The sequence below is a fragment of the Martes martes genome (assembly GCF_963455335.1).
Source record: "Martes martes genome assembly, chromosome: 10".
Taxonomy (NCBI): Eukaryota; Metazoa; Chordata; class Mammalia; order Carnivora; family Mustelidae; genus Martes; species Martes martes.
This window is the reverse complement of record NC_137898.1, coordinates 105,740,887-105,766,758: the sequence shown is the minus strand read 5'-3', so window position 1 is coordinate 105,766,758 and position 25,872 is coordinate 105,740,887. Positions and strand designations below refer to the sequence as shown.

General features: G+C 44.2%; 1 protein-coding gene across 2 annotated transcripts in view; it reads right to left on the bottom strand.

Annotated features, from left to right (window-relative positions):
* The window catches only part of USP28 (ubiquitin specific peptidase 28), a 60,123-nt gene that overhangs the window by 18,642 nt on the left and 15,609 nt on the right, over positions 1-25,872 (bottom strand). For both annotated transcript variants that reach the window (XM_080817049.1, XM_080817050.1), the window contains exons 2-12: positions 23,651-23,728; positions 22,268-22,400; positions 16,192-16,297; positions 15,098-15,257; positions 9,366-9,452; positions 8,500-8,637; positions 7,591-7,664; positions 6,633-6,709; positions 5,305-5,453; positions 3,301-3,428; positions 398-493 (exon numbers count right to left, since the gene is read on the bottom strand). In XM_080817049.1, the coding sequence (XP_080673175.1) occupies positions 398-493; positions 3,301-3,428; positions 5,305-5,453; positions 6,633-6,709; positions 7,591-7,664; positions 8,500-8,637; positions 9,366-9,452; positions 15,098-15,257; positions 16,192-16,297; positions 22,268-22,400; positions 23,651-23,728 (1,226 nt within the window). The remainder of the gene's footprint in view (positions 1-397; positions 494-3,300; positions 3,429-5,304; positions 5,454-6,632; positions 6,710-7,590; positions 7,665-8,499; positions 8,638-9,365; positions 9,453-15,097; positions 15,258-16,191; positions 16,298-22,267; positions 22,401-23,650; positions 23,729-25,872) is intronic.

Genomic DNA, 25,872 nt, shown 5'->3' with positions numbered 1-25,872 from the left:
AGAACAGCACTGTTTTTGTTTTTAGCTTTCCCAGATCCTTAAGAAAATGCTTTCCTGAGACAGAGGGATTGCAGTACCGTGACGGTTACCTCTCTCGTGTGTGTGAAGATGACGACGAGGGGAATAGAAAAAGTAAAGGCCTATTAACTCAGAACACTGCCAGGGGCTGACTGCTCGACTCTGCGTCCCACCAGCCCTTGGGACTACTGTTCACCCACGGATACTCTGGCCCTTCGTACAGACTGCTTCATGCTTAGAGAATTTTCCTTAGCTATTCTATAGAACACACTAGTTAATACTTAACATCCAAATTAATTTTTAAATTTAAGCAAATTATCTGGTTTTAACATTCTAGTCTTCATTTCACATTTCTAAGCACAAAGGGGTCACGACTCACCTTTCCAGTTTTTGCTGCAGAACTTTTATTTCCTCCTTCAACTTTCGAATACACTCTCTCTTACTTCGGATAAGCTCTTTGCTCTTGTACATGTACCTAAGTAAAGGATAACACCACAAACACAATTTATATATATATATATATATTTTTTAAAGATTTTATTTATTTATTTGACAGAGAGAGAGATCACAAGTAGGCAGAGAGGCAGGCAGAGAGAAAGGAAGGGAAGCAGGCTCCCCGCTGAGCAGAGAGCCCAACGCGGGGCTCGATCCCAGGACCCCGGGATCATGACCTGAGCTGAAGGCAGAGGCTTTAACCCACTGAGCCACCCAGGCGCCCCACAATTTATATTTAAAAGCATTAATGGCACACAGTGCCAGCAAACGAGGGATCCAAAGGAACTTCCTCAAACAGACAAAGGGCATCTATGAAAACTAATAGTTAAGATCACACTTAATGGTGAAAGACAAAGCTTTTCCCCTAAGATCGGGAACAATGCAAGGATGTCCACTCTTGTCTCTTCTACTAAGGCATGGCCAGTGTAAGAAAGGAAGGAAGGGAGGGAGTGAAGGAGGGAAGGGAGAGAGAGAAAGAGGGAGGCAGAACGGAGGGAGGAAAGACATACAAATAGCAAAGGGAAAAGTAAAACTGCCCTTCGCTGCAGATGACAGAATTGTCTACATAGAAAGTACCAAAGAATTTACAAAAATGCATCAGAATTAGTAACTGAGTTTAGTGAAGTCAAAAGATATAAAGTCAATTAAAAAAGAGAGGGGCGGGAAATTATCTACTGCATCTCTGTATACTTGTGAAGAACAAATGGAAAGCAGAATTTTTTTAGAAACCATTAGAAGATCAAAAGCATGAATTATTTCGGCATAAATTTCCTCAGACACATGCAAGACCTATATACTAAAAATTACAAAACAATGTTGAGAGAAAATAATGATTTAAATAAATGGAGCTATACCACGTTCACGGATTAAAGAATTCAAAATAGTTTCCCCAAATTGATCTAGAGATTTAACATAATGCCAATCAAAATCCCAACAGTTACTAGGTAGTTAACTGACAAAGCTAATTCTAATATTTACTAGAAATGCAGAGGATCAAAATAGCCAAAATAATTTTGAAGGGAAAAAAAAAAAACAAAATTGTAGGACTTAACATGATCTGATGCCAAGATTTACAATAAAGTCACAGTAATCAAGACAATGTGTCACTCACAGGTTTAAGATTAGACAAAAGATAAGACAGAGACTTCAGATAGACCCACAACTACATGCTCAATTAATTTTTGGCAAAAGTACCAAGGTAATTCAATGGGGGAAAGTGTAACTGGACATCCACATGCTTCCTTTCCCTCCCCTACAAAAAAACAAAAACAAAAACAAAAGCCCTTATCTCATACTATATATATAAAAATAAACCCCAATGGGTCACAGATATGAATATATAAGAGTTAAAATTACATAATTTCTAGAGGAAAAATGGAAGAAAATCTTTGTGGCCTTGGGTTGGCAAAGATCTCTTAGAACATAAAAACACAAACTGCAAAAGAGAAACTGATACATTAGACTTTATCGAAACTAAAAACCTGTTGTCTCCTAAAGGCACTGGTAAGAAAATGGAAGAGAGAGCACAGTTGGGGACTATGTGGTTCTGTATCCAAAACATTATCAAAGAACTCACTCTTTACAACTCAGGATGAACACAATCAACCCAATTAAAAAATGGACAAGAGATCTGAAAAGACACTTCACTGAAGAAAATACCCAAATGACCATTAATTAAGCACCGAAAAGAAGCTCAACATCGACAGTTATCAGGGAGATACATGCCCAAAGAAAAATACAATATTCCTACAAACTCACTAGAATGTTAAAATTTAAGACTGATGATTCCAATTATGGGCAGATTTGGAACAAATGGGACTCTCCTACACTGTTGGCGAGAAAGCAAAATCATACAGCCACTTTAGAAAGCAGTCTGGAAATTTCTTATACAATTAAGCATACACTTTTCATACAACCCAGCAATCTCACTGCTAGGTGTTTTACCCAGAAGCACTAAAAACCACACCAAGACTTTGGGGGAACGTTCACAGCAGCTTTATTCATAATAGCCTAAAACCGGACACGTCTGAAATTGTCTGTCAACTGGCGAATGGGAAGACACTGGAGTATCACTGCAGAGAAATACAACTCAGTATGGATGAATTCCCAACACACTGTCCTCGGTGTGAGAAGACAACCACAACGGAGTGTGTTCTGAATACTAACGCCACTATTGTGACATTCCAGAAACGGCAAAAGTACAGGGCCAGGAAACAAGTCAGGTGGTTGCTAGGGCCGGGGGTGGGGGAAAAGAGACTGACTGCAAGGGGCATGCTGGAACCTTCTGGGGGACGGAAATTCTCTACATCTAACTGTGCTGGTGGTTACTTGACTACAGACATTGGCCAAAACTCATTGGCTCTACACTGAAAGAAAGGTAATATTGTTTTGTGTGTAAACTATACATCAATAAACCAGACTTTAAAAAGATTAAAATCCTATGAAGTCTGTCGAAGAATTTTTTTTTCAGGAATACAAACACTATTGAGATTGGAAAGAAATGCCCTGCGGCTGCTCCACACTCTGCCTCTCCCCAGAATGAGCAGGCTGTCCCCAGAAGTCCAGCTACTCAAGCTGTGGTCCCGAGACGACATGCATCCCCTGCATCACCCTGACAGCATCTCCGAAATGCCAACTCTTGGGCCCCAACCTAGAGCCAGAGAATCCAGTGACTCCACATCTGCGTATCATCGAGACCCCCAGGCGATTCCTACGTACACTACACTTGGTAAATGCTCCCTTCTCCCTCTGTCATACACCAGGAAGACACTCAACCACGGAACTCACCTGTCCATGTAAATGATCTGAGGAAATTCCAGCTTATTGTGAATTTTCTCTGGCTGGCCGAGGGACTGATTGAACTCAAATCTCGAGAGTTCAAAGGTCAACACTGGAGGTAGCTTTGTAAACCAACGCTATGTCAGAAGCAGAAATGCAAAAGAAAGAAGTTAATTAGGAAACAGCAAAAGCCAGATTTAAAACATCCCTCATTAAACTTTCTTCTTCTGGCACAGAATTTATATTCAAATCAAATTCACCCTAGAGGTTGTTGTTTTTTTTTAATCCCAAATACTAAGATGACCACTTAGCCTTGTGCCCTCTCAGAGAATGTGGAGAAACATTCCTCAAGATTCCAAATTTATAAGCCAGTCCACAACATTTTACTCGACTATCATCCTCAGAAATACCCACCCTTAAGTAGGTGAGCTGCACCAAGAATCCTCACTGCTTACTAAGTCATCAGAAGTCAAAAGAGGGTCAAAACCTGAAGAGAACGGGCAGCCTAACCAAGGAGTCAGAAATTATGACCCAAGCAGCAGCATATAACTAAGGAGCCAATTATCTCCAGGAATCAGCACAGAAGACACTGTGTGTGTGTGTGTGTGTGTGTGTGTGTGTGTGTACTATTTATTTACAGTGTATTAACCATAATTTGAATTCCCTTTCTTTCTAAAATAAGAAACTTGAAAGAGCCTCATGATTATGAGTGCTCAAGTTTCTGAGAAAATCTCTGAATTCTCATAAGGGATGTCTCCCTTTACAGATATCTCATAAGGGACCCAGTCAAATCAAACTAGGATGTTACCTTGAGCTTCAAGAAAAGAAAGCACTGACTTATTAAAAAAAAAAAAAAAATCTCAGCTGTTCCTGATCACAGATGAGGAAGAGCTAAACCAGGAGAGGCATTTCTGTTCAATTCACCTATATGCCAGCAGGTCTATAAGAACAGTTTTAAGATGGTCCCTTTACCAAAGGGGCAGGTGGCTGAGTTCCCTTTCCCTTGTTGGCATGAGATGAATCCAGAGAGCCTGTCCAGCTACCTCAGGGTAAATCTAAATAAGCATAATGATTTTCTTTCCCCCCTTTTTTTTTTTAAATAGCGTTCCCATTCTTGAATAAAGGTCTCCAGAGGTCTAGGTAGCTGGTGAACATCCCCTAGTGAACACGTCCCATCTGTGCATCAGCTGTGCACAGATGGGACAGAGGCTGTACCTCCCATCCAGGAGTCAGCACTGGCCTCGAAAAGCTAGCGAGGCAGCAGCTCTCTCCCAGTGCCCATGCTGCCCTACAGCTCCCACCCTTCCACACAGCTCATGTCAGGCTCCCGATTTTAATTCAAAAAAAGCTCTGCTTTCTCCGATAATAATTACTCAGTTGGACTCACATAAGCCCACGGTTTTGTTTCAAAATATACAACGAAAGGAGAATAAGCCAAGCTGTGTGGTATTGGCAGTTATGCTCCAAATTCACTAATTCTTAACCCAACTGGAATTCTGAGGCATTAATTACCCTTGCTCCCCCACCAACTGCCCCCTTTCTTTCCAACCCACAAAAATCAATGAATGTTAAATTTGAAAAATTTTAAAAGCAAAGGCAGAGTTTACTATGAAGAACAGTAAATATTATAATAGGGAAAATATTCTAAATGGCATACCATAGGAGTTAATCACTGTACTTTTACCCTCCGAAAATATGGAGGCAGTGGGCTCTCCCTACTGGTACAGGTAGGCTTCAACAGAAAAAGAGAAACTTGATCATACTTAAAACATCAGAAGCAGCACACAACCTTTATATGATTAACTCAAATTCATACTTTCAGCAAAGAATTTACTTATCAAGCACTAAGACTGACTAACTCACATCAACTCATGAGAAACCTTCAGACCACTAGTTCAACATTTGTTAAGTGTAAAGTTATTTACTATCGGATGGGAAGACAGTTTGCCAAAACGCTCGGTCCTACTTAACTGGTTTTGTCACTGGCACAGCAAATAAAAATATCCAACTTACCTCTTGCCCATACTTCACCGAATGATCGGAAGGAAGCAGCTCAATGTCACCCTCCACCATGGCCCCTTCCAAACATTCGTCTAAGTTGCGATAACCATTTACCTGAAGGGGATACTGGCCGAAGGTCTCATTGTTACAAAAGGGCTTTCCTAGGCAAAGAAACAGATGGCTTTTTTAAAGACCTCACTAGTATTATCTGAAGCCTTTTTTTCTGGCACCACAGAGACAGTGTCTTCCTAATTCAGCAACTTGCTAAGAACCGTTAGAAGCTACTTAAGCCTGTTAGGGCCGCTTCCAACAAACCAGTGGGTCCGGGCACTGATCGTGAGCGACTGCTACTGTCACAGAAAGGAAGACGAGCAGATACGACGTGCCTCCTCATCAAAGACTACACCACCTCTTGTGAATTAGTCTTGCCGAGAAAAGCCTTACCTGAATCTGGTCAAACTCTAGATCCACTACCAATTTATAAAAAGAGGAGTAAAGAGGAACGTGAAATCATGGATGTGCAAGTAGCGAAATTTCAGACTGTGGGGAATCGCAGAGAACAAACCACCTGGTTTCTTAAAAAATACATTCCGAGGAAAAAAGAGACTGGGGGGGATAGTGTACAGATTTTGATAGGAAACTTAAAAGACGTATCAATGAAATGACCCATATTTGGGTCCTGATTAAAACAAACTAAAAAATAAACACATCACCCACCCCTCCAACATACAAAATTATAAAACAACTTGGAAATCTGGACACTGACTGGATATCTGATATTAAATGCCACTTTTCCGGAGTGACTAGTGGTGTTGCATTGTTTTACAGAGAATATCGGAAGGGTAAGAGAAGAAAGGAGTTAGGGAATGTCTGGCCGTGAACTAAAGGTGGCTGAGTTCATGGGGATTTTTAGACTGCTCTATCTAGATGATAAAAAATTCTCCATAGTGAAGAAAAATTAAAATTACACAACCAACACGGAGCTTAGATAAGCCTCTAGAGCAGAGAAATATTTTTGGCAGTCTAACTCAACAAAACCTTTTGAGATTAGATATTACATCGGAAACAAACACAGAGAAAATTGACATTAATACTAGACGTTAATGGTACATTTGGGCTGTGTGAGTATTATACAATTTCATCTGACAACTCTGAGGGAAACACTGTGCCCATTTTGCAGACGAGGAGACTGAGGATCCAGGCACTCTCAGTTTGTCAGGGTTACACACGTACTAAGAGGTGGAATCAATATTCAGGCCTGGAAATGCCTGACTTGAAAGCCTTTTTCGACTAATACAGATACGGTCACGAGTCTAGAACTAACAGAGCGAAGAATTTACCTTCACGAACCCCTTCAGTGAGGAAAGTACCGTAGAAAAGCTGCACCATTGGATTTTCAGATTTGTTCCTGGGATTGCTGCTTTTAAAAAAAAGGAAACAGTTCTCTATCATTTGGATCAGATAAGCACCACACTAAGGCTAACCATCATTCCAAAGCAAAAATAGGACATTTTCATCGACCTCCAAAGAGCCGGGCATGGTCCAAAATTAGTCACGGGTTGGTTCAGTTTAAATACTAATTGAGCAAATATACGGGCAGGATCCCTGGCTGTGAGGAGTTGAGGGAGAATCCTACGTGCCGGAAAATACATGTATCTGTATAAAATCAATATATACATCTCTAGCCAATGACAGATGTATACAAATTCTAGAATAGGACAGAAGCAAGAATCAACCCTCTTGTGCAGTTTTGCAAATAAACACATAAGTTTCCTGTGGCACAACAGAAACAGACAGGCCCACCTTAAATGAAGTGTTACTATGTTACTATGTGAGATGCTATGTGCAAAGCTACATATTTCTTTTACTTAGAGTAAAAACAATTTAGAAAATTCCTTAGCATCTGTATTCGAAAAGGGATACTTGTATTCTTTGCCCTGAATTTCACTTCTGAAATTCATTTCAGTGACTGCAATGACTAAATTTGATTTCCCACGTTCGCATCTAGGATTGATTTGACCTTTTAATATATTCTGTAGCACAGGCGATGACTTAACAAAGTTCAGAGTTACGGCCTGATTTTTGGTCAAAGGTGGCAGGCTGAGACGATTACCTACATCTTCAGAGAGGAAAACCAAAAGCAAGGAGGACACAAAATGACACGTTTCTGAGTGGTTACCCCAGGAAGTTTGGCAAAAACCAGCAATTTCTACTGGAGAAGAGTAATTTCCCCCCATCATAGTTCTCGCTGGACCACTGTGAGTAGGAAGGTGGGACAAACAAATCCTCAACACTCACTTAACATTCACAGCTAGCTGGAATGCGTCCTCTAGCCAATCCAGGAGCTTGTGTGTGAATTCACTCACATCTTGCTACAAGAGAGGCACAAATTGCATAAGAGTTAGACCCAACACTACACTTAGGGAAATGAAAATCTGCCTTTAACCCGCCAATGATTAGGATTATAGGACTACGGGAGGATTTCTTTATGAAGGACAAAGAGCAGGAAGAGACAAGGAACCCTGGAACCCAGCCACTGCAGAGACAGAAGGCAGGGGCTGACTAGCTTGTGGCTACAGGGAACTGGAAAGCCACCACTTGAGCCACATCTATTTGTAACAAACCAACAAACAGAATCTTCCAGGTAGGCCTTAAAAATAGGGGGGGAAAAAAAAGAAAGAAAAAAGAAAAGAATAAAAAGGTCCACAGAACAGACTCTAATCCTCTAAAACAATCTGAGACTTAATGGAGAAAAGAAACTTTTATGAAATGTTCTGAGAATTTAGAAGAACTTAGGACCTTGAGAGAAGCAAAGGGAAAATTTAATTTTATGAAGCAGGTGTTCATCTGCTGGAGACAGCTGTTTTTTTAACAGAAGTAAGGAAAGGAAAGTACTACTGGCCAGGAGAGAAAGACTATTCAGAAAAGCTGCTCAACTTAGGTTTAGACAATATTAAAAATAGGATTTTAATCTGGGCCATCCCAAGGCAGAGGTGCAGACAGAGGGCCTTCCTTCTGTCAGTGACCCTTTGCTAGGATTCCCGGAGGTATTTTCAACCACCTCTCTACTCCGAGAGCCCCTGTGTAGTCATGGTCAGAGCCTCCTACACAGCTGACCTGAAGCCACATCACAGGAAGAGCCACACGGCATGACTTCAAACATCACCGAATTGGATGGAAAACACGAGCATAGCGGGCTTCTCATACCTGCTGTTCCTCAGGCGATCGGAATGCTCCTTTTAAGAGATCCAGGGCTGCTGAAGGGTCCACAAATTTGCGATTTGATCCCATCATCAGAGCAAACAAATACTGAAGCTCTTGCATAAACACGATATTTCTCTTTTCCTGCAGAGACAACAATGTGTGTCCTTACAACCCCTCATTCGGAAAATGAGAACACATGAAAGAGAAAAGTTGTCAGTGATCCCTCCATAATTTATATTTACCTAAATCTAGATCAGTGAGGACTCAAACCGTCTTACAGGTCCTCTGACGAGATCTGTGCAGGGGATTACCTTCGACTGAAGACTATCTATGTGGAAGCCAGGAAGGGAATATTGTAGGAAAAGCAAAAATGTTTACCTTCTGAAGCTGCTGCCCTCCCTCCTGCTAGGAAAATGCACCCCCAAGGTGAAATTCTGGCAAGAGTTAGAGTGCTGGCAGGAGGCCATGTCCTTGGGTGAGAGCTGACCACAGAACCTTCTAGAAGGTCCAGGCCTCCAACATCAGGTCACCCATTCTGCATCACTCGGCCTGAGCGGCTGAGGAGAAGCAGTGCAGGACGCCACACACACTTTCTGTGATTCAGAATTTCTGAATCTCCCACCCAGAGGCAGAACAGTGGAGACTATCAGGATGACACGCCACCGAACTGTTTTTCTAATTTTGTTCCTACCTAACTTTGCATTTTTGCAAACCCGTTTCACGTGACAAAGAAGAAAAAAGCCATTTGAAAATGAAAACAAATCCTAGCGCAAGCCAAAGAACATCACAGCTATCAGCTCTGCCCAGAATTTAAAAGCCTTTGGGATGAGGGACCAAAGGAGAGTGAGGACTTCTCCACACCAACTTACAGTGTGACTCGGACAGTTTTCAAGCACATTCTGTGGCAGACTATAGCTGAGGACGAGTCTTCGAAATTCAGGCAGTTGAAAGAGAGACTGAAAGAAAGAAAGAGATTTGTAGCCTTTCTTCCCAAATAACTGTAGCAGAAAAGTATTTCTTTTACTTCAAAGTATAGGCAACCGTCCCCTGCTATTTCTCCCTCTATCCTGTCTGAAGGAATGATAGCTATGGTACATATTGGGCTGACGGAATATTGATTCTTTTAGGAAAACCCAAAAACGTCATGACTGACGAGAGGGATGGATTAAATAAGGTATGGTACGTGTACGTGATATACCATTATGTACTCATTAAAACAGTGGGGGAAAAACATTTTCATAAAATGAACTAGTACACAGCACTGAAAGGGACTGCCTGAGAGCTACAGGATCAACACGGAGAAATCTCAAAGCTATACTCTGTGTGGAAGAAAGTTCCAGAAAAACAAAGTATTAAAGTGTTTATAGTAAGTTTAATTATATATAAAACAACATGGCATTTGGTCTGGGATACACGCAGGTGCGGTTTTACCTGTGGGGAAGGGAGGCTATGACTGGGATGGGCACAGCAGGGACTGGGCAGCCCCGGGAGCTGTACCATTTCTTTCTAAAGCTGGGCAGTGAGTACAGTAACGTGGGCTATTCTCCACTCTCTGTCACAAGAACTGCATTAAAAAAAAAAAAAAAAAAACCTAAACAGCAGGAATCTGGCTTACTTGTAAATCATACACAACCCTACACGAATATCTTTTGAAGGTTAATGTTTTTAAAAATCCCTTATATGGGGGCGCCTGGGTGGCTCAGTGGGTTAAAGCCTCTGCCTTCAGCTCAGGTCATGATCCCAGGGTCCTGGGATCGAGCCCCGCATCGGGCTCTCTCCTCAGCGGGAAGCCTGCTTCCTCCTCTCTCTCTCTCTGCCTGCCTCTCTGCCTACCTGTGATCTCTGTCTGTCAAATAAATAAATAAAATCTTAAAAAAAAAAAATCCATTTCTTAAAAAAAATAAATAAATAAAAATCCCTTATATGAATATAGTTCCTTATCCCAACACACTCCTCAGAGGAAAACCCCTCAGGAAAGAGCCCGATGGAAAACTCTAGAGGCAACATCCCGGGTAGACAACACGCCTCTGGTTTTGCTCCCACTCTCTCGACCCGCCTGGGATGCCACCAACGGGGTGAGCACACAGCTGGGCGGTGCCTTTGAAGTCGGGTCCCGCTGTTCCACCAACATTCTCTCTGTAGCCAGGGTGAGATGCTTGCTCTCTACTCAACCCGTTCTTTTCTTTCTTTTTTTTTAAAGATTTTATTTATTTATTTGACAGACAGAGATCACAAGTAGGCAGAGAGGCAGGCAGACGGAGAGGCAGGCAGACGGAGAGGAGGAAGCAGGCTCCCTGCTGAGCAGAGAGCCCGATGTGGGGCTCAATCCCAGGACCCTGAGATCACGACCTGAGCCGAAGGCAGAGGCTTTAACCCACTGAGCCACCCACGCACCCCAGCCCGTTCTCTTCTCTTTCCACCCCACCTGTCCCCTCCTGTGGCGTCACTCCCGCTCTGCTGACTACGCCCTCACACGTCCCAGAAATTCTCTGCCACGAGAAAACTGGCTCTCCATGTGCAGGTCACTCCACTCTACCCCCTTTCCTTCTCCCAAACCCGGCTTTCCCCAAAGATGCCGCCATTCTTAAAAGCCCTCGACGTGTGAGCTGATGACATTTCCCCACCCAGCACCCCTGCGGCCCTCTAGCGTCTGCTGCTTCTCCCGTATCACTGCACTACATCCTCCTCCTTCAGTCACCAAACTTTAGAACTTCGGAAGAATCTTCGAATCCTTCCTCTTCCATAACTATTCACATCCAGAGGGGAAGAGGTCACTTGGACTCTGCCTCGGGGTGGGCGTGGGGTCTCCTTAGAACCACCTCCTCCCTCCCGTCCCTGTCAAGTGCCCTCCTCGGTCTCCCCTCACTGCTCCCCTGGGCCACTGCTCACTCGTGTCACACTGCTCAGCCTCTCTCTGCCTCCAGGGCCTGCCCTGTACCAATTCACCTGCCACACGGGTTCCTCTGTCTTCCGGACAGGACTGAAATAAGCCCCTGATTCACGGACACCTGCCCCAGGATTACGGCTCTTCTTCCTCTCCCAGGTCCTGTCCACACCCCACCCAACAGGACATCCTGTTAGCTCTGCTCTCTGAATGAATCAAGAACCTGACCACTTCGCCACTGCCATGGCTTCTAGCCAGGTCCAGGCCACTGTCACCTGTCCCGTGGACAACTGCAGCAGCTCCCTGTAGAGTTCATGCCACCTGCCCCTCACCACCCCCATTCTGTTCTCCTCACAGCAGCCACAGCGAGCCCGTTAAGCTCTGGCTCAGAGTTCACCGCCCCTCTGCTCGGAACCCACGGTGACTCCCGAGCCTCACCTCCAATGACTCCCCCCTCTGCTCCTAGTGTCCCTTGGAAGTCCTGGACGTCCCGGGGAGCACACTGAGCCCACTCCCACCTTGGGGCCCTTGCTCTGGGGTTTTCCCTCCCTGGAATGTTCTCGCTGGAAACTGCCTGGCTCACGCCTCCACCTCACACGTATCTGGCTCCTGCTGCAACCTCATCCCTGCGGCCAGGAGGCCGTACCTACCAGTACGGTCTGTACTGCGTCCTGCTCCACTCTCGCCCACGGCAATTCTGTGTGCCCTGCCCTGGTCTTCTTCTACCACACCGATCACAACCTAACACGTCACACCAATTTGGCCACTGAAGTAGTTACTTTCGCAGTACACTCTCCTGCCTCACAAAAGTTGAAGTTCCATGAGGGCAAGGCCCCGTCTGGGTTCTATTCATGCCCTTATCTCAGGGGCCTAGAACGGGGCTGGACACACAGTGGGTGTTCCGCTAACGTCTGCTGAGGGAACACAAGCACTTCCGCCCAGCCCGGGGACCCCCTGGCTTTGCGAGCATCGATCTCTAGTACCACAGTTCTCCATTCCATCTCCGCACCCACACCTGAGGTCACACCCAGGATAGGTCGATTCCTGAGACACAGCCAACTCTCAGGCCACAAAATCAGAAAATCCTGCTCTTGAACCATGACCTGTCTTCTGGCGTTTCTGATCCAAGTCCCCCTCAGGACATCTGGTCTTTGACTTCACCAAGGACCCAAGCAAATGGACGCCTCCTGCTCCCCCCAACCACCATTCTCTCCCTGTCTTCATTTCTCCCTCTCTCCAGCTTTGATTCCATGGTCTTTAACCACCCTTCACTAAATCCTCAAACTTTCATCGAACCCAGCAAGGCCTCCGACCTAAATAAATTTCATTTTCCACTAAAGAGTCTCAGAGCGCTTCCAAGAAAAAGGCCTGATATAAACAGCCCATACTGACGTCACTATGCATTTAAGGTCCATACCCTCAAGGAGACCTTCCAATCTGTAGAAATCCTCCTACTGTATCCTGATGCCAACCGGCTTCCCACTGTCTGCGGTGACCCTCCCTTTAACATCCAACACCGCCCCTTCTCCACGGCCTCAGAAAATGGCTGTTCACACCACAGAGAGGACGATCGGAAATTACCTCAACTATAATCTGCAGCCATGTCTTCCTTGCCCTCTCCCTACTATTCTCCTGTCCCTCCCGCTCTATTCCTACTAAGGATCAGTCCCTCCCTCCAGGTTGCACATCCTGTCTTCTCAGGCTGCCAAAGGAACCTTGCTCAGCGACACCCTCTGCTCCTTTCAACATCCCCACAGGTGTGAAGTCTGAGGAGGGTGCGAAGGCAGCCAGGGTTCTCAAGCTCTCTCCCCCGCTCTCTCTGAAAGGACGAACTGATGTCCCCGATGCCACGTTCCTTCCAACATCCTATTCTCAACACGAATGCCCGTCATCTTCTTCAAACAGAAGTAGGATCATCTCACTTCTCTGCTCTAAACCTTCCAATACTTTCCAACCTCACAGACAATCCCTAAGTTCTCTTCACGAACCCCAGCTCCCCCACCTCACCTCCACATCTTTCTGACCTCCTCGCGGTCTGCTCCCCACCCTCGAGTCCTGCCCTCTATTTCTTAACACACTGAGCAAGCTCCCGAACCGGGGTCTTCTCACTGGCTCCTCCCTGTCTGCAGTGCCCTTTCTGTGACTACAGGGTGTGTCCCCTCACCTCCCTCAGGCCTCTGCCCAAACGCCCACCTTATCAGAAAGGCCTCCTTCCCCGTCCAGCTTCTCCTGCCCTCACTCATGTTTTGTTTTGTTTGATTTTGTTTTAAGTATTTTATTTATTTATCTGACAGAGAGAGAGAGATCACAAGTAGGCAGAGAGGCAGGCAGAGAGAGAAAGAGGGAGAAGCAGGCTCCCCGCTGAGCAGGGAGTCCGATGCGGGGCTCGATCCCAGGACCCTGAGATCATGACCTGAGCCGAATGCAGAGGCTTAACCCACTGAGCCACCCAGGCAGCCCCTCACTCGTGTTTATGGCACTTCACAACACCTGATATTATTTTACTGTCTGTCCCACTCTTTTCAAAGGAAACGCTATGAGACGAACAGCTTTATCTATCACTGCTATTTCCCAGTGCGAACACAGTGCCGGCCACAGAGTGAGCTGAATGAAGCTGGATCCTGTGTGTGAAAAGGGAGGCCTCCATTTCCGGCTGAGCAGCTGGGTAGACGTCAAGTACAAAGGAGAAGATGGAGGGGCAGGATCAAGTGCTGCAATGCGGCCACGCCAAGTTTAAGGTGCGTGGGGCGTACTCCAGAGACGCAACCCTCTCTCTAGGGGAATTTATCCACTCCCTGGCTTTAGCACCGTCTATAAGCTACCGAGTCCCAGAGCGGCACCTGTAGCCCAGATCTTTTTACCAAACTACAGATTCATGTCGTTGACTGCCTACATGCTTCTTCATGCAGCACTTTCAACTCAGCGTGGGTAAAACTGAACGGAGATCCCACGCCTCACACCCTCCCCCAAACATTCTTCTTCCGGCATCAACTGGCACCGTCCATCCGCCTGGTTCCTCAAGCTAGAAACTTTGGAGTCTTTCTCAACTCTCAACCCTATATCCAATTGCTCCGCCAAATCCTGCAGATCTGATCTCCCACCCAGCTCTAAAATGCTTGCACTTCTCTCCTTCCAAGGCTTATGCAGCTCCTCTACTCTAGGCCGCCATCATTTCCTGCCTGGATAGCTGTGACCCCCTACCGACAAATGCTTTCCCCTTACGAACTCTGGCTCTGCTCCAACATGTGACGGGAAATGCTGATCTAAAACACCTATTCAACATCTTTACAACCGTATTCTAAACCAGGGGATATTTTGTTTTTAGTATTGCCCAATTTGGACACCAGAGCACCTAAAGCCAAAAAAGGAAAGCAACCAAAACACAGTAATGCCATGGGAAAATCAAACACCCCAGTCTTATATATGTTTCCATTTTTAAAAATTGTGTTTCTCACATTTCAGTTGAATAAATTACAAAGTTGTTTCCAGAAAAAACAGTTGTCTCAAAAAATATCATACCTGAGCGGCGCCTGGGTGGCCCAGTCAGTTAAGTGTCTGACTCTGGCTCAGGTCATGATCTCAGGGTCCTGGATGGAGCCCCACATCGGGCTCCCTGCTTCACAAGGAGTCTGCTTCTCCCTCTGTCTGCCGCTCCCCCCTGCTTGTGCTTGCTCTCTTTTAAATAAATAAAGAAAATCTTTTAAAAAAATATCATACCTGAATAACAGCACTAAACCAACATGTATTGCCAACGTTCTTCAGCCCAACGGGCCACCCGTCGACTCTCCTCCAGCCATTAGGGTTGGGATGTTCTCCCCAGACTTCACAGCGTTTTCTCTTGGAGCGTTTCGTTTCTGCGGAGGCTGCCTCATGCATCCTGTTTGGTGCCGACACACCACGTATCCAGAAAGGAAAAAGGGAAGGAAAAATGTATTATATACGAGAATATTGGTAATCTTCCATAGATAATCCAAAACGCCAGATCAACTATTTACTGGGTTGTTGCTGGCTATCCAGTAATTATAATATTATAATACCAGTGAAAAGTGAGATTTAGACAGAGATCTTAATCCTTCCATCAGAGAATATGACTTCTAAGGTCCATGATGGAACTGAGCTGATGCTCAAGCCTATTTATGGCTACTGTATTACAAGTTTTAGATTTCAACAACAGTGCCCTATCTCAGACCTTGCCATTGAAAGAGGCAAGAGAGACCCTCTGCTAACAATAAGAGCCTTTCAACGGCCTACCGCACAAAACCCAGCCCTAGGTTTCCCTGGAAGAAAGAGCTCGCGGTGTGAGGGAATGCACGTGTCTGGAAACCGACCACCCACCATCAGAACTGGAGGTTTACAAGCAATACTGAGCAATCACCAAATATGCACCAGTTCAAAAAAGATAGTCCTGGTCCCTCCTGAGACGGGGTAGTTGAGTGATAACTTTCATTTTCAAAGAGCTGGCAACAGCCCCTCGAAGTCTACAAAGGCTCTGGGTTGAAAGAGGGAATAGATACTGTCAGATGCTTGCACGACGATGGGGTTTCTCGCCCCAGCAACCGTACTACCATAGCCTGCTGGCTTCTACTCAAGACCATAGCCACTGTAAGACCCTTATCGTGTTTGGCTTTGTCAAAGAGCAAACCAAAGAGTAAGTAAGTTAATATGAACTTAAATTTTCCCCTAAAAGAAATTTCACTGGGATGCAATTAAAAGACCTTGGCAGAATGGTCCCTCACTGGCATCCACAGCTATTACCGCCTTCGACCTAGACACTCATTTGGGGAGCGAGGATGACAAATGACTTCAATAACCTGTTCAGATCTCTTCCATCAGCTTGAATTTTGGGGGATTCCAGTAGACTCAAAGCAATGGCAGCTTGAAGATCATCTTTGTTATCATGGGTAAGGTCTATCACTTCTGTAAGATAAATAGAAATTCCGTTAGTCTACACGCAGGAAACAATGCCCTGCTGGCTGTATGGTGGGGAAAAAAAGGCAAAAGCATTCACAAAACTCGATATGCTCCAAAGCTTTCACTACAATGGCTCATCTGTGGAACAACTTGACTGCCCTTGAGCCACAGGAGTAACTCACAGCTCTATGGTAACCTTAAGATGAGCCAACGAGCCATGAGAATGCGATGGATACTGACTTCTTTTTTAATAAAATAAAATAAATTTTTTTTTATTTTTTAAAGATTTTTTTTTTTATTTATTAGAGAGAGAGAGAGCACAGGCAGACAGAGTGGCAGGCAGAGGCAGAGGGCGAAGCAGGCTCTCTGCCGAGCAAGGGGCCCGATGTGGGACTCGATCCCAGGACGCTGGGATCATGACCTGAGCCGAAGGCAGCCGCTTAACCAACTGAGCCACCCAGACGTCCCTGACTTCTGAAGTCTTACTCCACAGAGTAAAATCCACATCCCGTCTCTGTAGGACAAGTCATCTCTTTACCTGTCATCATAAAACATCAGCTAAATATCAACCATTCAAGGTACAGATATTTTCAATCTCATACAAACTATCCTGGAGAATAGAGGACATACTCCCCAATTCATTTCATGAAACCAACCTAACACCTAGCTATAGCCCAAACCCATCCAAGAATAGTAAGAAAAGTAAAACAACAAACTCACATACAACTGCAGACGTAAAAACAAAAAACAAACAAACAAGCAAAAAAACCAAGGGTTTAGCAGATAAAATCCAATAATGTACCCCCAAAAGCAAATATTAAGAACAAGTAGAGGTAACTACAGAACAAAATCTGAGTTAACAGGAGAAAACAGAGCAGCAGAATATGCTTAAAGGAATCATCATCTCAGTAGGTACAGAAGTACTTAATAACAACAGTCATCCTGTATTCAGGAATTGAAAACCCCAAGCCAGCTGAGAAGTAAAGACAGTATTCGTAGGCTAAGAAAGAGAAGCCATGAAAAGCCCACAGCAAACTTTATACTTAACTGTGAAATGTAAAACACATTTATTTTAAAATCAAAACTAAGACAAAAATGTCTACTATCGGGGCTTTTATTCACCCTGGTTCTGGATGTTCTGGCCAATTCAATAAGAAAATAAAAGAAACTAGGGGCATCTCGGTGGCTCAGTCAATTAAGAGTCTGACTCTTGGTTTCAGTCACAATTTCAGGGTCGTGGGATCGAGCCCCGCATCGGGCTTCACACTCAGCAGGAGAGTCCTGAGATCCTCTCTCCCTTTCCCTCTGCCCCTCCCCTTGCTCTCTCTCAAATACATAAGTAAAATAAAGAAGAAAAAAAAAAGAAAAGAAAGAATATAAAGATTGGAAAATAATAAACACAGCCATCACAATTCACAGATAATAATCACCTATGAGAGAAACCCAAAATAATCTACCGAAAATAGTTACAATTAATAAGAGGTGATTAGATAAAAGATCAACGTACTAAAGTTAAGTGAATTTCAACAGATGAGCAATGAAGGACATTTAATTTAAAAAGAAAAAAAAAACACAAAGAACACAAAACTGTAGTAATCAAGAGTGTATGCTACTGGCATTAGAACAGGCACAAAGATCAATGGGAAAAAAGAACTGCGAAACCAGAAATAAACCCTCCCATTTACGGTCAATTGATTTTTTTTTTTAAGATTTTATTTATTTATTTGACAGAGAGAGAGATCACAGTAGGCAGAGAGTGAGGGGGAAGCAGGTTCCCCGCTGAGCTGAGAGCCCGATGCGGGGCTCGATCCCAGAATCCTGGGATCATGACCTGAGCTGAAGGCAGAGGCTTTAACCCACTGAGCCACCCAGGTGCCCCGTGATTTTTTTTTTTTTTTTAATGTAGACTCCCCGCCCAGTGTGGAGCCCAGTCTGGAGCTTGAACTCATGACCCTGAGATCAAGACCTGAGCTGAGATCAAGAGTCAGACACAACCGACTGAGCCACACAGGTGCCCCAATGGTCAATTAAATTTTCGAAACAGGTACCAAGACAATTGAACAGGGAAAAAAATACCTTCTCAACATGTCATACTGGGAAAACAGGATATCCACATGCAAAACAGTGATTTTTAACTCCTACCTCACACCCTTTACAAAAATGAACTCGAAGTGGATCAGACCCTCAAGAGCAACTCTTAGAAGGAAACACAGGCACACATTTTCATGACCTTGGATTAGGCAACGGCGTCTTAGAGATGATGATAACACCCAAAGCATATGCAACCAAAGGAAAAACAGATAATTAGCATCAAAATGAAAAACCTTCAGGCTTCAAAGGACACCACTGAGAAAGTGAAAAGACAACTCACAGAATGGGAGAACAATTTCACAAACTGTGTATCTGCTACGACACCTATGTATGGAATATATTTAAAAAAACTCCTGCAACAGAATAATAAAAAAACAAACAGCCCACTGTTAAAAACAGTCAAAGAATGTGAACAGACATTTCTCCAAGGAAGATACACAGATGCCAATAAATGCATGTAAAGACGCTCAACATCATCAGCCATTAAGGAAATATGCAAATCAGAACCACACTGAGCTATCACCTCAAACCCACCAGGATGATTATTAGAAAAACCCACAAAGAATAACAAGTGTTGGGGAAGATGTGGGGAGACTTCGGAAGGCTCATGTACCGCTGGTGAGATTGTAAAATGGTGCAGCGACTGCTATGGGAAACAGTAAAGGGGTTCGTCAAAGAAATAAAAATAGAGCGACCACCCGAGCCAGGGATCTCACGTCTGGGTATGCATCTAAAAGGCCTGAAAGCAGGGTCTCGAAGAGATCTCTGCACCTCCTCTGCACCTCGGTGTCCACAGAAGCACTGTTCATGACAGCCAGGCAGTGAAAGCTGCCGAAATCCCCACTGATGAATAAATGGGCAACGACATGTACTATCTCCATACAACAGTGTAGGACTCAGCCTTGAATGGGAAGGATACCCTGGCACAGGCTACGGTATGAACCTCAAGGACATTATGCTGGGTGAAGGACGCTAGTCACAAAAGGCCAAATACTGTGGGATTCCGCTCAGAGCAGTCAAACTCATAGAAAAGCAGGACGGTGGCTGCCAGGGGCTGAAGGGAGGGGGAATGGAGAATTACTGTTGAGTGGACACAGATTTTCAGTTTTGCACGATAAAAAAATTCTGGAGATCTGTTTCACGACAATACGAACATACTTAATACTACTGAACTGTATTATTAAAAATGGTTAAGATGGTAAACTTTGCATTATGTGTTAACAACCAAAAAAAAAGAGTCCCAACTAATAAATTATGAAATCGCCAATAAAATAAAAGCATTGCAGCAACAATCACCAGTGGCTGCAGAAAACACTTGGTGGGGGATTTTATAATAAACAGATTAAGCTGATAATATTCTGAACACAGAGAGTGCAATGGGATGTCACCTGCTTCTTCACTATGACAAAACAGAAGATACACTATACACACGACACTACCTGTGACACCGTCATGTCAACTAAGCATCTAAGTCTCTAGGAAAGACAGGACCGAAAAATCCACTGGGAGATACCACAAGATTGAAATCAGCAAATTTCAGAACACACGAAATCTGAGAGAACAAAGAGCTTGATTTCTCTGAACCATAAAGTGCAAGAAAGAAAGAGGGGGAAATTATAGATAAAGAGTGTCTTAAAAGACACTCAAGCATATTTAATGTTTTAACGTCATCTGGATCATTATTTTCACAAACCAACCGCAGACATATCATTAATGAGATGAACAGAGAGATTTCTACACTGGTCTTTGGGATTAAGGAATTATTAATTTTTAAAATGTGATAATGTGGCAGCTATGAAAACCATCCTCTTTTAGAAATATTAAAACAAGAAAGTTAAACACAGGATTGTTACATGACCCAGTAACCCCATATATATATGGGTATTTATTCTAAATATATGTATGTATATAGGTATATATAATACCCATGCCAGTCACAAATATATATGGGCATATATCCTAAAGAATTAAGAACAGATACTCAGTGAAACAGAATGGGAAACTTGAAAATCCAATATAACACAGAGCTGATACTACAGATCAGTGAGTAAGTAAAGTCTTTTTAATAAAAGTATCCTGCATAGCTGTATGGGGCTGGAGGGTGGTGAGGAATCAGACTGTACCCTGTGGAGCCTGTTTGGGATTTTCTATCTCCCTCCCCCTCTGCCCCTCCCCCAGCTCACACATGTGTGTGCACGCACATGCTCTCTCAAATAAATAAATCTTTAAAAAAAGAGAAAGAGGGGTGCCTGGGTGGCTCAGTCGTTAAGCGTCTGCCTTCAGCCTGGGTCATGATCCCAGGGTCCTGGGGTCAACCCCTAAATCGGGCTCCCTGCTCGGCGGGGAGCCTGCTTTCCCTCTCTCACTCCCACCTGTGTTCCTGCTCTCACTGTCTCTGTCTCTGTCAAATAAATAAAATCTTTAAAAAAAAGAAAAAAAGAAAAACGTTGGTTGAAAAGAGTCATTATTTGCACTGAAAGATACACATGAGGATATTCATAACAGCATTATTTAGAAGAGCTCAAAACTGCAAGTCTAAATATCCATTAACTCCATCTGCCCTAGCTGATGGCTCCCTGCTCCAGAAAGCCTCCCTGGTCTACGGCCATACCACCCTGAACGCGCCCGATCTTGTCTGATCTCGGAAGCTAAGCAGGGTCGGGCCTGGTTAGTACTTGGATGGCAGAAAGCCTCCCTGGTTTCCAGAGTCCCATTCTCCAAGCTCTCCTGGTCTTCCTCCGACCTCCCTGGACACTCCACCCACCCTGGCCTCTGAGCACTGGGGGAGTCCACCGTTTAGTCACTGAACCCATTCTCCTCTGTGTACCCCAACCCCTTGGAAAGCTCCCATGGTCCCCTAACTTCACATCCCATTCTCAGGTTTATGATTCTAAGTTTCTTCTCTCTGCAGCCTTTGCAACACTCCACCTGACATCTAGCAGGTGCCCCAAACTCAGCATTCTCGTCATCTGCCACCCTGATCTGCTCTAGTAGCAGTCATTCTCAGGGTGCTTAGTGCAACGCCAGCGTTTCTGCTGCTTAGGAAAAAAACCAGGAGCTACCTTTAAGTCCTCTCTCTTCCACACCCCCTATCTCTGCTGTAAGCAAATCCCACTCGGCAGGTGCTCCTCACCCTCCCACCACTACCTGCTGGCCCACGCCACCGGAACCTGCAAAGCCTCCTCAGTGTCCGGGGCTCCCTGCTCTAACCCAGGCTCACCACCTCTCCCTGCAATTCTGTTCTCAACAGAATGACCTTTAGGAAATGGAAACCAGTGAACGTCATTCTTGCTCCAAGTTCTCCGAGGGCTAGCCTCTAGCTAGAGGAAAAGCCAAGCATGTAAGAAGACTGCAGGACCTGCCTCCTGGACCCTCCGTGCCTCACCTCTCATCCACTAAGGACAACCTCCCGGCTGTCTTTGAGCAGTACATCCCCGACTGAAGACTTCACTGACTCCCTCACCTCCCTTCCACCTTCTCAGAAGGCTCCGCCTAGTAAAAATCCAATCCCTGGCACTCCTTTCTTTCATTTCTTTCATTCCATCCTTTACTTTTCTCTATGGTACTTATCATCCTAATATGCAATATAATTTACTCACCGACTTGTTGATCTCCCCCATGAGAAAGTAAGCTACACGAGGGCAGGGATTCTTATTCTTCTTTATTTCCAGCGCTTAAAAGAGCCCTTGGCACATACTAGGTGTTCATTAAATAAGTGCAGAACGAATGAATGAATGAATGCATGTAATTGCTTAGAATTAGACCTGGCACACTGTAATGGTAATTAGCTATTATTAGCACTATTCCAAAAGGGTTGATGGGATTGATAGGAAACTCACGTATTTTCCGCTAGTTCACAGCAGGACCAAGACATCATATACCTACTTGCTAATGCTTCTTTGCTGGCAGTGTTCCCCTCGCCTTCAGATGGTTCTGTAGCAACAGTGTCTGGACTGGGCTCTTTAACTCTTTCCTCAGTGAGAAGACTGACTGCCTGGGTGATGTCACCATTACTGGCCTGAAGAAAGGGAAAAAAAAAAAACACCAGAGATTTCAAAAGCAAAGCATCACAGCATTTAAAATAAATAGTGAGGGGCACCTGGGTGGCTCAGTGGGTTAAAGCCTCTGCCTTCGGCTCAGGTCATGATCCCAGAGTCCTGGGATCGAGCCCCGCATCGGGCTCTCTGCTCGGCAGGGAGCCTGCTTCCCCCTCTACCCTCTGCCTGCCTCTCTGTCTGCCTCTCTGCCTACTTGTGATCTCTGTCTGTCAAATAAATAAATAAAATATTTAAAATAAACAGTGAGTCAGTTTTTTGGTTTAATTCCTTACTAACCCCCATAACATTCTGAGGAAGTCAGGGCCTAATTCTAGGGTAGAAAGTAGAAGAAAGATAGTACGGGGGAGGACAATGAGTGTACCAGGCTTGAAGCATCCAAACTCCAGGGTATGGGAGGGGGAGCCACCGTGTTCTGACTTTCCACCACGTGCAAGCAAGAATGCAACCCTGCTGGAGATTTGTTCCCACTGCTCCACACACTACTACTCCCAATTTCACAGACTAGCTGAGGCCTGGTGTGTCAAAAGGGGGCTGGGAATGAAGACAGAGATTCTAAATGAAGTCAGTCTCTACGATAAACACGCCAAGCAGTTACCATATTCTATAGCGGTGACCGTATTTCTATTTGTTTTTAACTTTTTATTAGGGCAACTTTCTAACACACACAAAGGTAGAGACACAGGGAACGTATAGCTGAAGCCCAGGCACCCATCACTCAGCTTCAACAATTATCAAGTTCTGCTCGATCTGACCTATTCTGCCTAACTCACCCAGACTCTCTGTAGCAAATCCTAAGTATCTTATCCATCCATCAGAACGTATCTTTCAAAAATATAACCCACAATGTTATTACCACACCTTAATGGTAACAAGTGTTTTATTCTCAAATCATCAGCTCCAACTTGCCTAACTCAAAGATTTTTTAGTGTGTGTTTGTGTTTGAGTCAGGATCCATGTAAAGGCTATACAATGCAACTGACTGATGCGTTTCTTCCATTCTTTTGTCCTGGAGGGTCCCCCCTCGGTGAGGTTCCCCCCGCCCCCAGCTTCTCCACCTTATTGGGTCATTGATGATACTGAGTCATCTGACCCGGAGAGCTCCTGTCCCTATATGCACTTTCGTTTGGCATAAAAATAGCTTGACCTGATCTAACTATGATATGGACAACTGCTCTAAAGCCTGTTGAGGAATAGTGGCCTTGAAACTAACCTTCAGAGCTTCATGAAGAAAGGAAGGGTCCTGAATGCCTGTGATTTCTCGTAGTTGGTTTAACAGCATTTGGCAGCTCTACATTTGAGAAACAAACAAAAAAAAACACAGACAGGTCAGTCACAAAGCAAAGCTGGATACGTTTAAAGAATTTAAGTACAAGCAACTTGGATAATCAGGTGTGAGATTGTGTATTTACTTTCCAGAACCGAAAAGCTCCAAACAAGGAGGTACTGACTATCAGACACATTCTAAAATGCCAAATCTTGGGGTACCAGCTCACGATCTTGGGGTTGTGGGATCGAGCCCCATGTCGGGCCCCACACTTGGCACAGAGTCTATTTAGGATTCTCTCTCCCTCTTCCTCCCAACCCCCCCAACTCCAGTCGTGTGCTCTTCCAAATAAACAAATAAATAAAATCTTTAAAAATAAAAAAATAAAATAAAATAAAAATGTGAAATCCATCACTCTTTTAAAAGCTTAATCATGAAAAATGCTTTTGGCACTTGTGGCAAAATTATGAGTAAAAACTATTAAGTAAATAAAACATTTAAATGTAATATCTAGCTCTCGTAGTAGCTGAAAGCGCCTGAGGTTTCTCTTTCCGTGAGTACTCCATAACTAGGTCATACAAAGAGTCCAGGGAATTTGCATGGATGTCAAGATGTGCTATTTTCAGCTTCACTGCACATGCCATTTTTGTGTGTCATTTTTCACTGACAATAAATTTCCAGTCACGTAATTAACAAGTGATACCACCAACATCATATTGAAAACTACGGGTTTGATGACTTAAAAAGAAGTACAGACGGAACTACAATTTTCTGAATTATACATAAAATCCCAGGGGGAATAAAGTATGGAGCGCTTTCCCTTCATTAATCTGAATGATGGAAAAACCTATCTCGTTAACATTCAGCTACCACAAGATCAGTTTATAATCCCTTTGCAGTTTACAAGTCTTCACTGGAACATTTTACCCTGTTTCGCACAAAGACAAAGGTTAACATATAACACCTAATTTTTACAAGCAAGCTCAAGAGAAAGCACTGGTTGGCCCAATTCTTTCAGATGATTATTGAAGATGAAATAGATCAGGGACGCCTGGGTGGCTCCGTCAGTAAAGCGTCTGCCTTCCGCTCAGGTCATGATCTTGGGGTCCTGGGATGGAGCCCCACGTTGGGCTCCCTGCTCAGTGGGGACCCTGTTTCTCCCTCTCCCTGTGCTCCTCCCCTCGCTTGTGCTCTATCTCTCATATAAATAAATAAAATCTTTAAAAAAATAGTTCAAATTTAATTCAGTGAGGGGAAATCGTTCCTAAGGTTATGCGAGAATTAAGTCCCAATTCAATACTTGATAATTCCCATCCACTATCTTTCAGTTAGTAATATGTCTCTAAGAGGCAGTCTATGTTCACCGTCAGCTGTAACAGAAATAGTATCCTATGTTTTTCAACAGCTGAGGGCCCAATGCAACACTTAAATATCACACAACTAGAAATAACCAACTGAAACAGCCCTGCATAGTGCTCAGAAAAGCAGCAACAGCCTTTCTACTCTAGTCATGGGCCACGGTCACAGGCTAGAAATGGAACCCAACCCTGCTGAGACCAGCAGTCTTCGAGGCTATGAGTCTTGTTTAAGGCAGTCATTGCCTGAACGGTGGGGGAGTGCTATCAGACTAAAAGGTGTCCAGATTTAGCCTTGGCAGATGCTGGAAACACAAGCATGGGATTTTTAGAAGAATAATGTATCCGAAAATTTTTTGCGGGGGGTACGTGGGTGGCTCAGTCAGTGAAGCGTCCCACTCTTGACTTCAGCTCAGGTCATGATTTCAGGGTCATGAAATCGAGCTTCAGGTCCTGTATGATGCTCAGCACGGAGTCCACCTAAGACGCTTCCTTGCCCTCCGCCCCTCCCCCCGAGCGTGCTCTCTCTCAAAAGAATAAATAAAAATAAAATTAAAAAATAATGATAATGGGGCACCTGGGTGGCTCAGTGGGTTAAAGCCTCTGCCTTCGGCTCAGGTCATGATCCCAGAGTCCTGGGATCGAGCCCCGCATCAGGCTCTCTGCTCAATGGGGAACCTGCTTCCTCCTCTCTCTGTCTGCCTCTCTGCCTACTTGTGATCTCTGTCTAATAAATAAATAAATAACCTTAAAAAAAAGATAATAAAAATAAAAAGGTTTTTCTTCCCCAACTGAATTCTAATTCCATTTTAT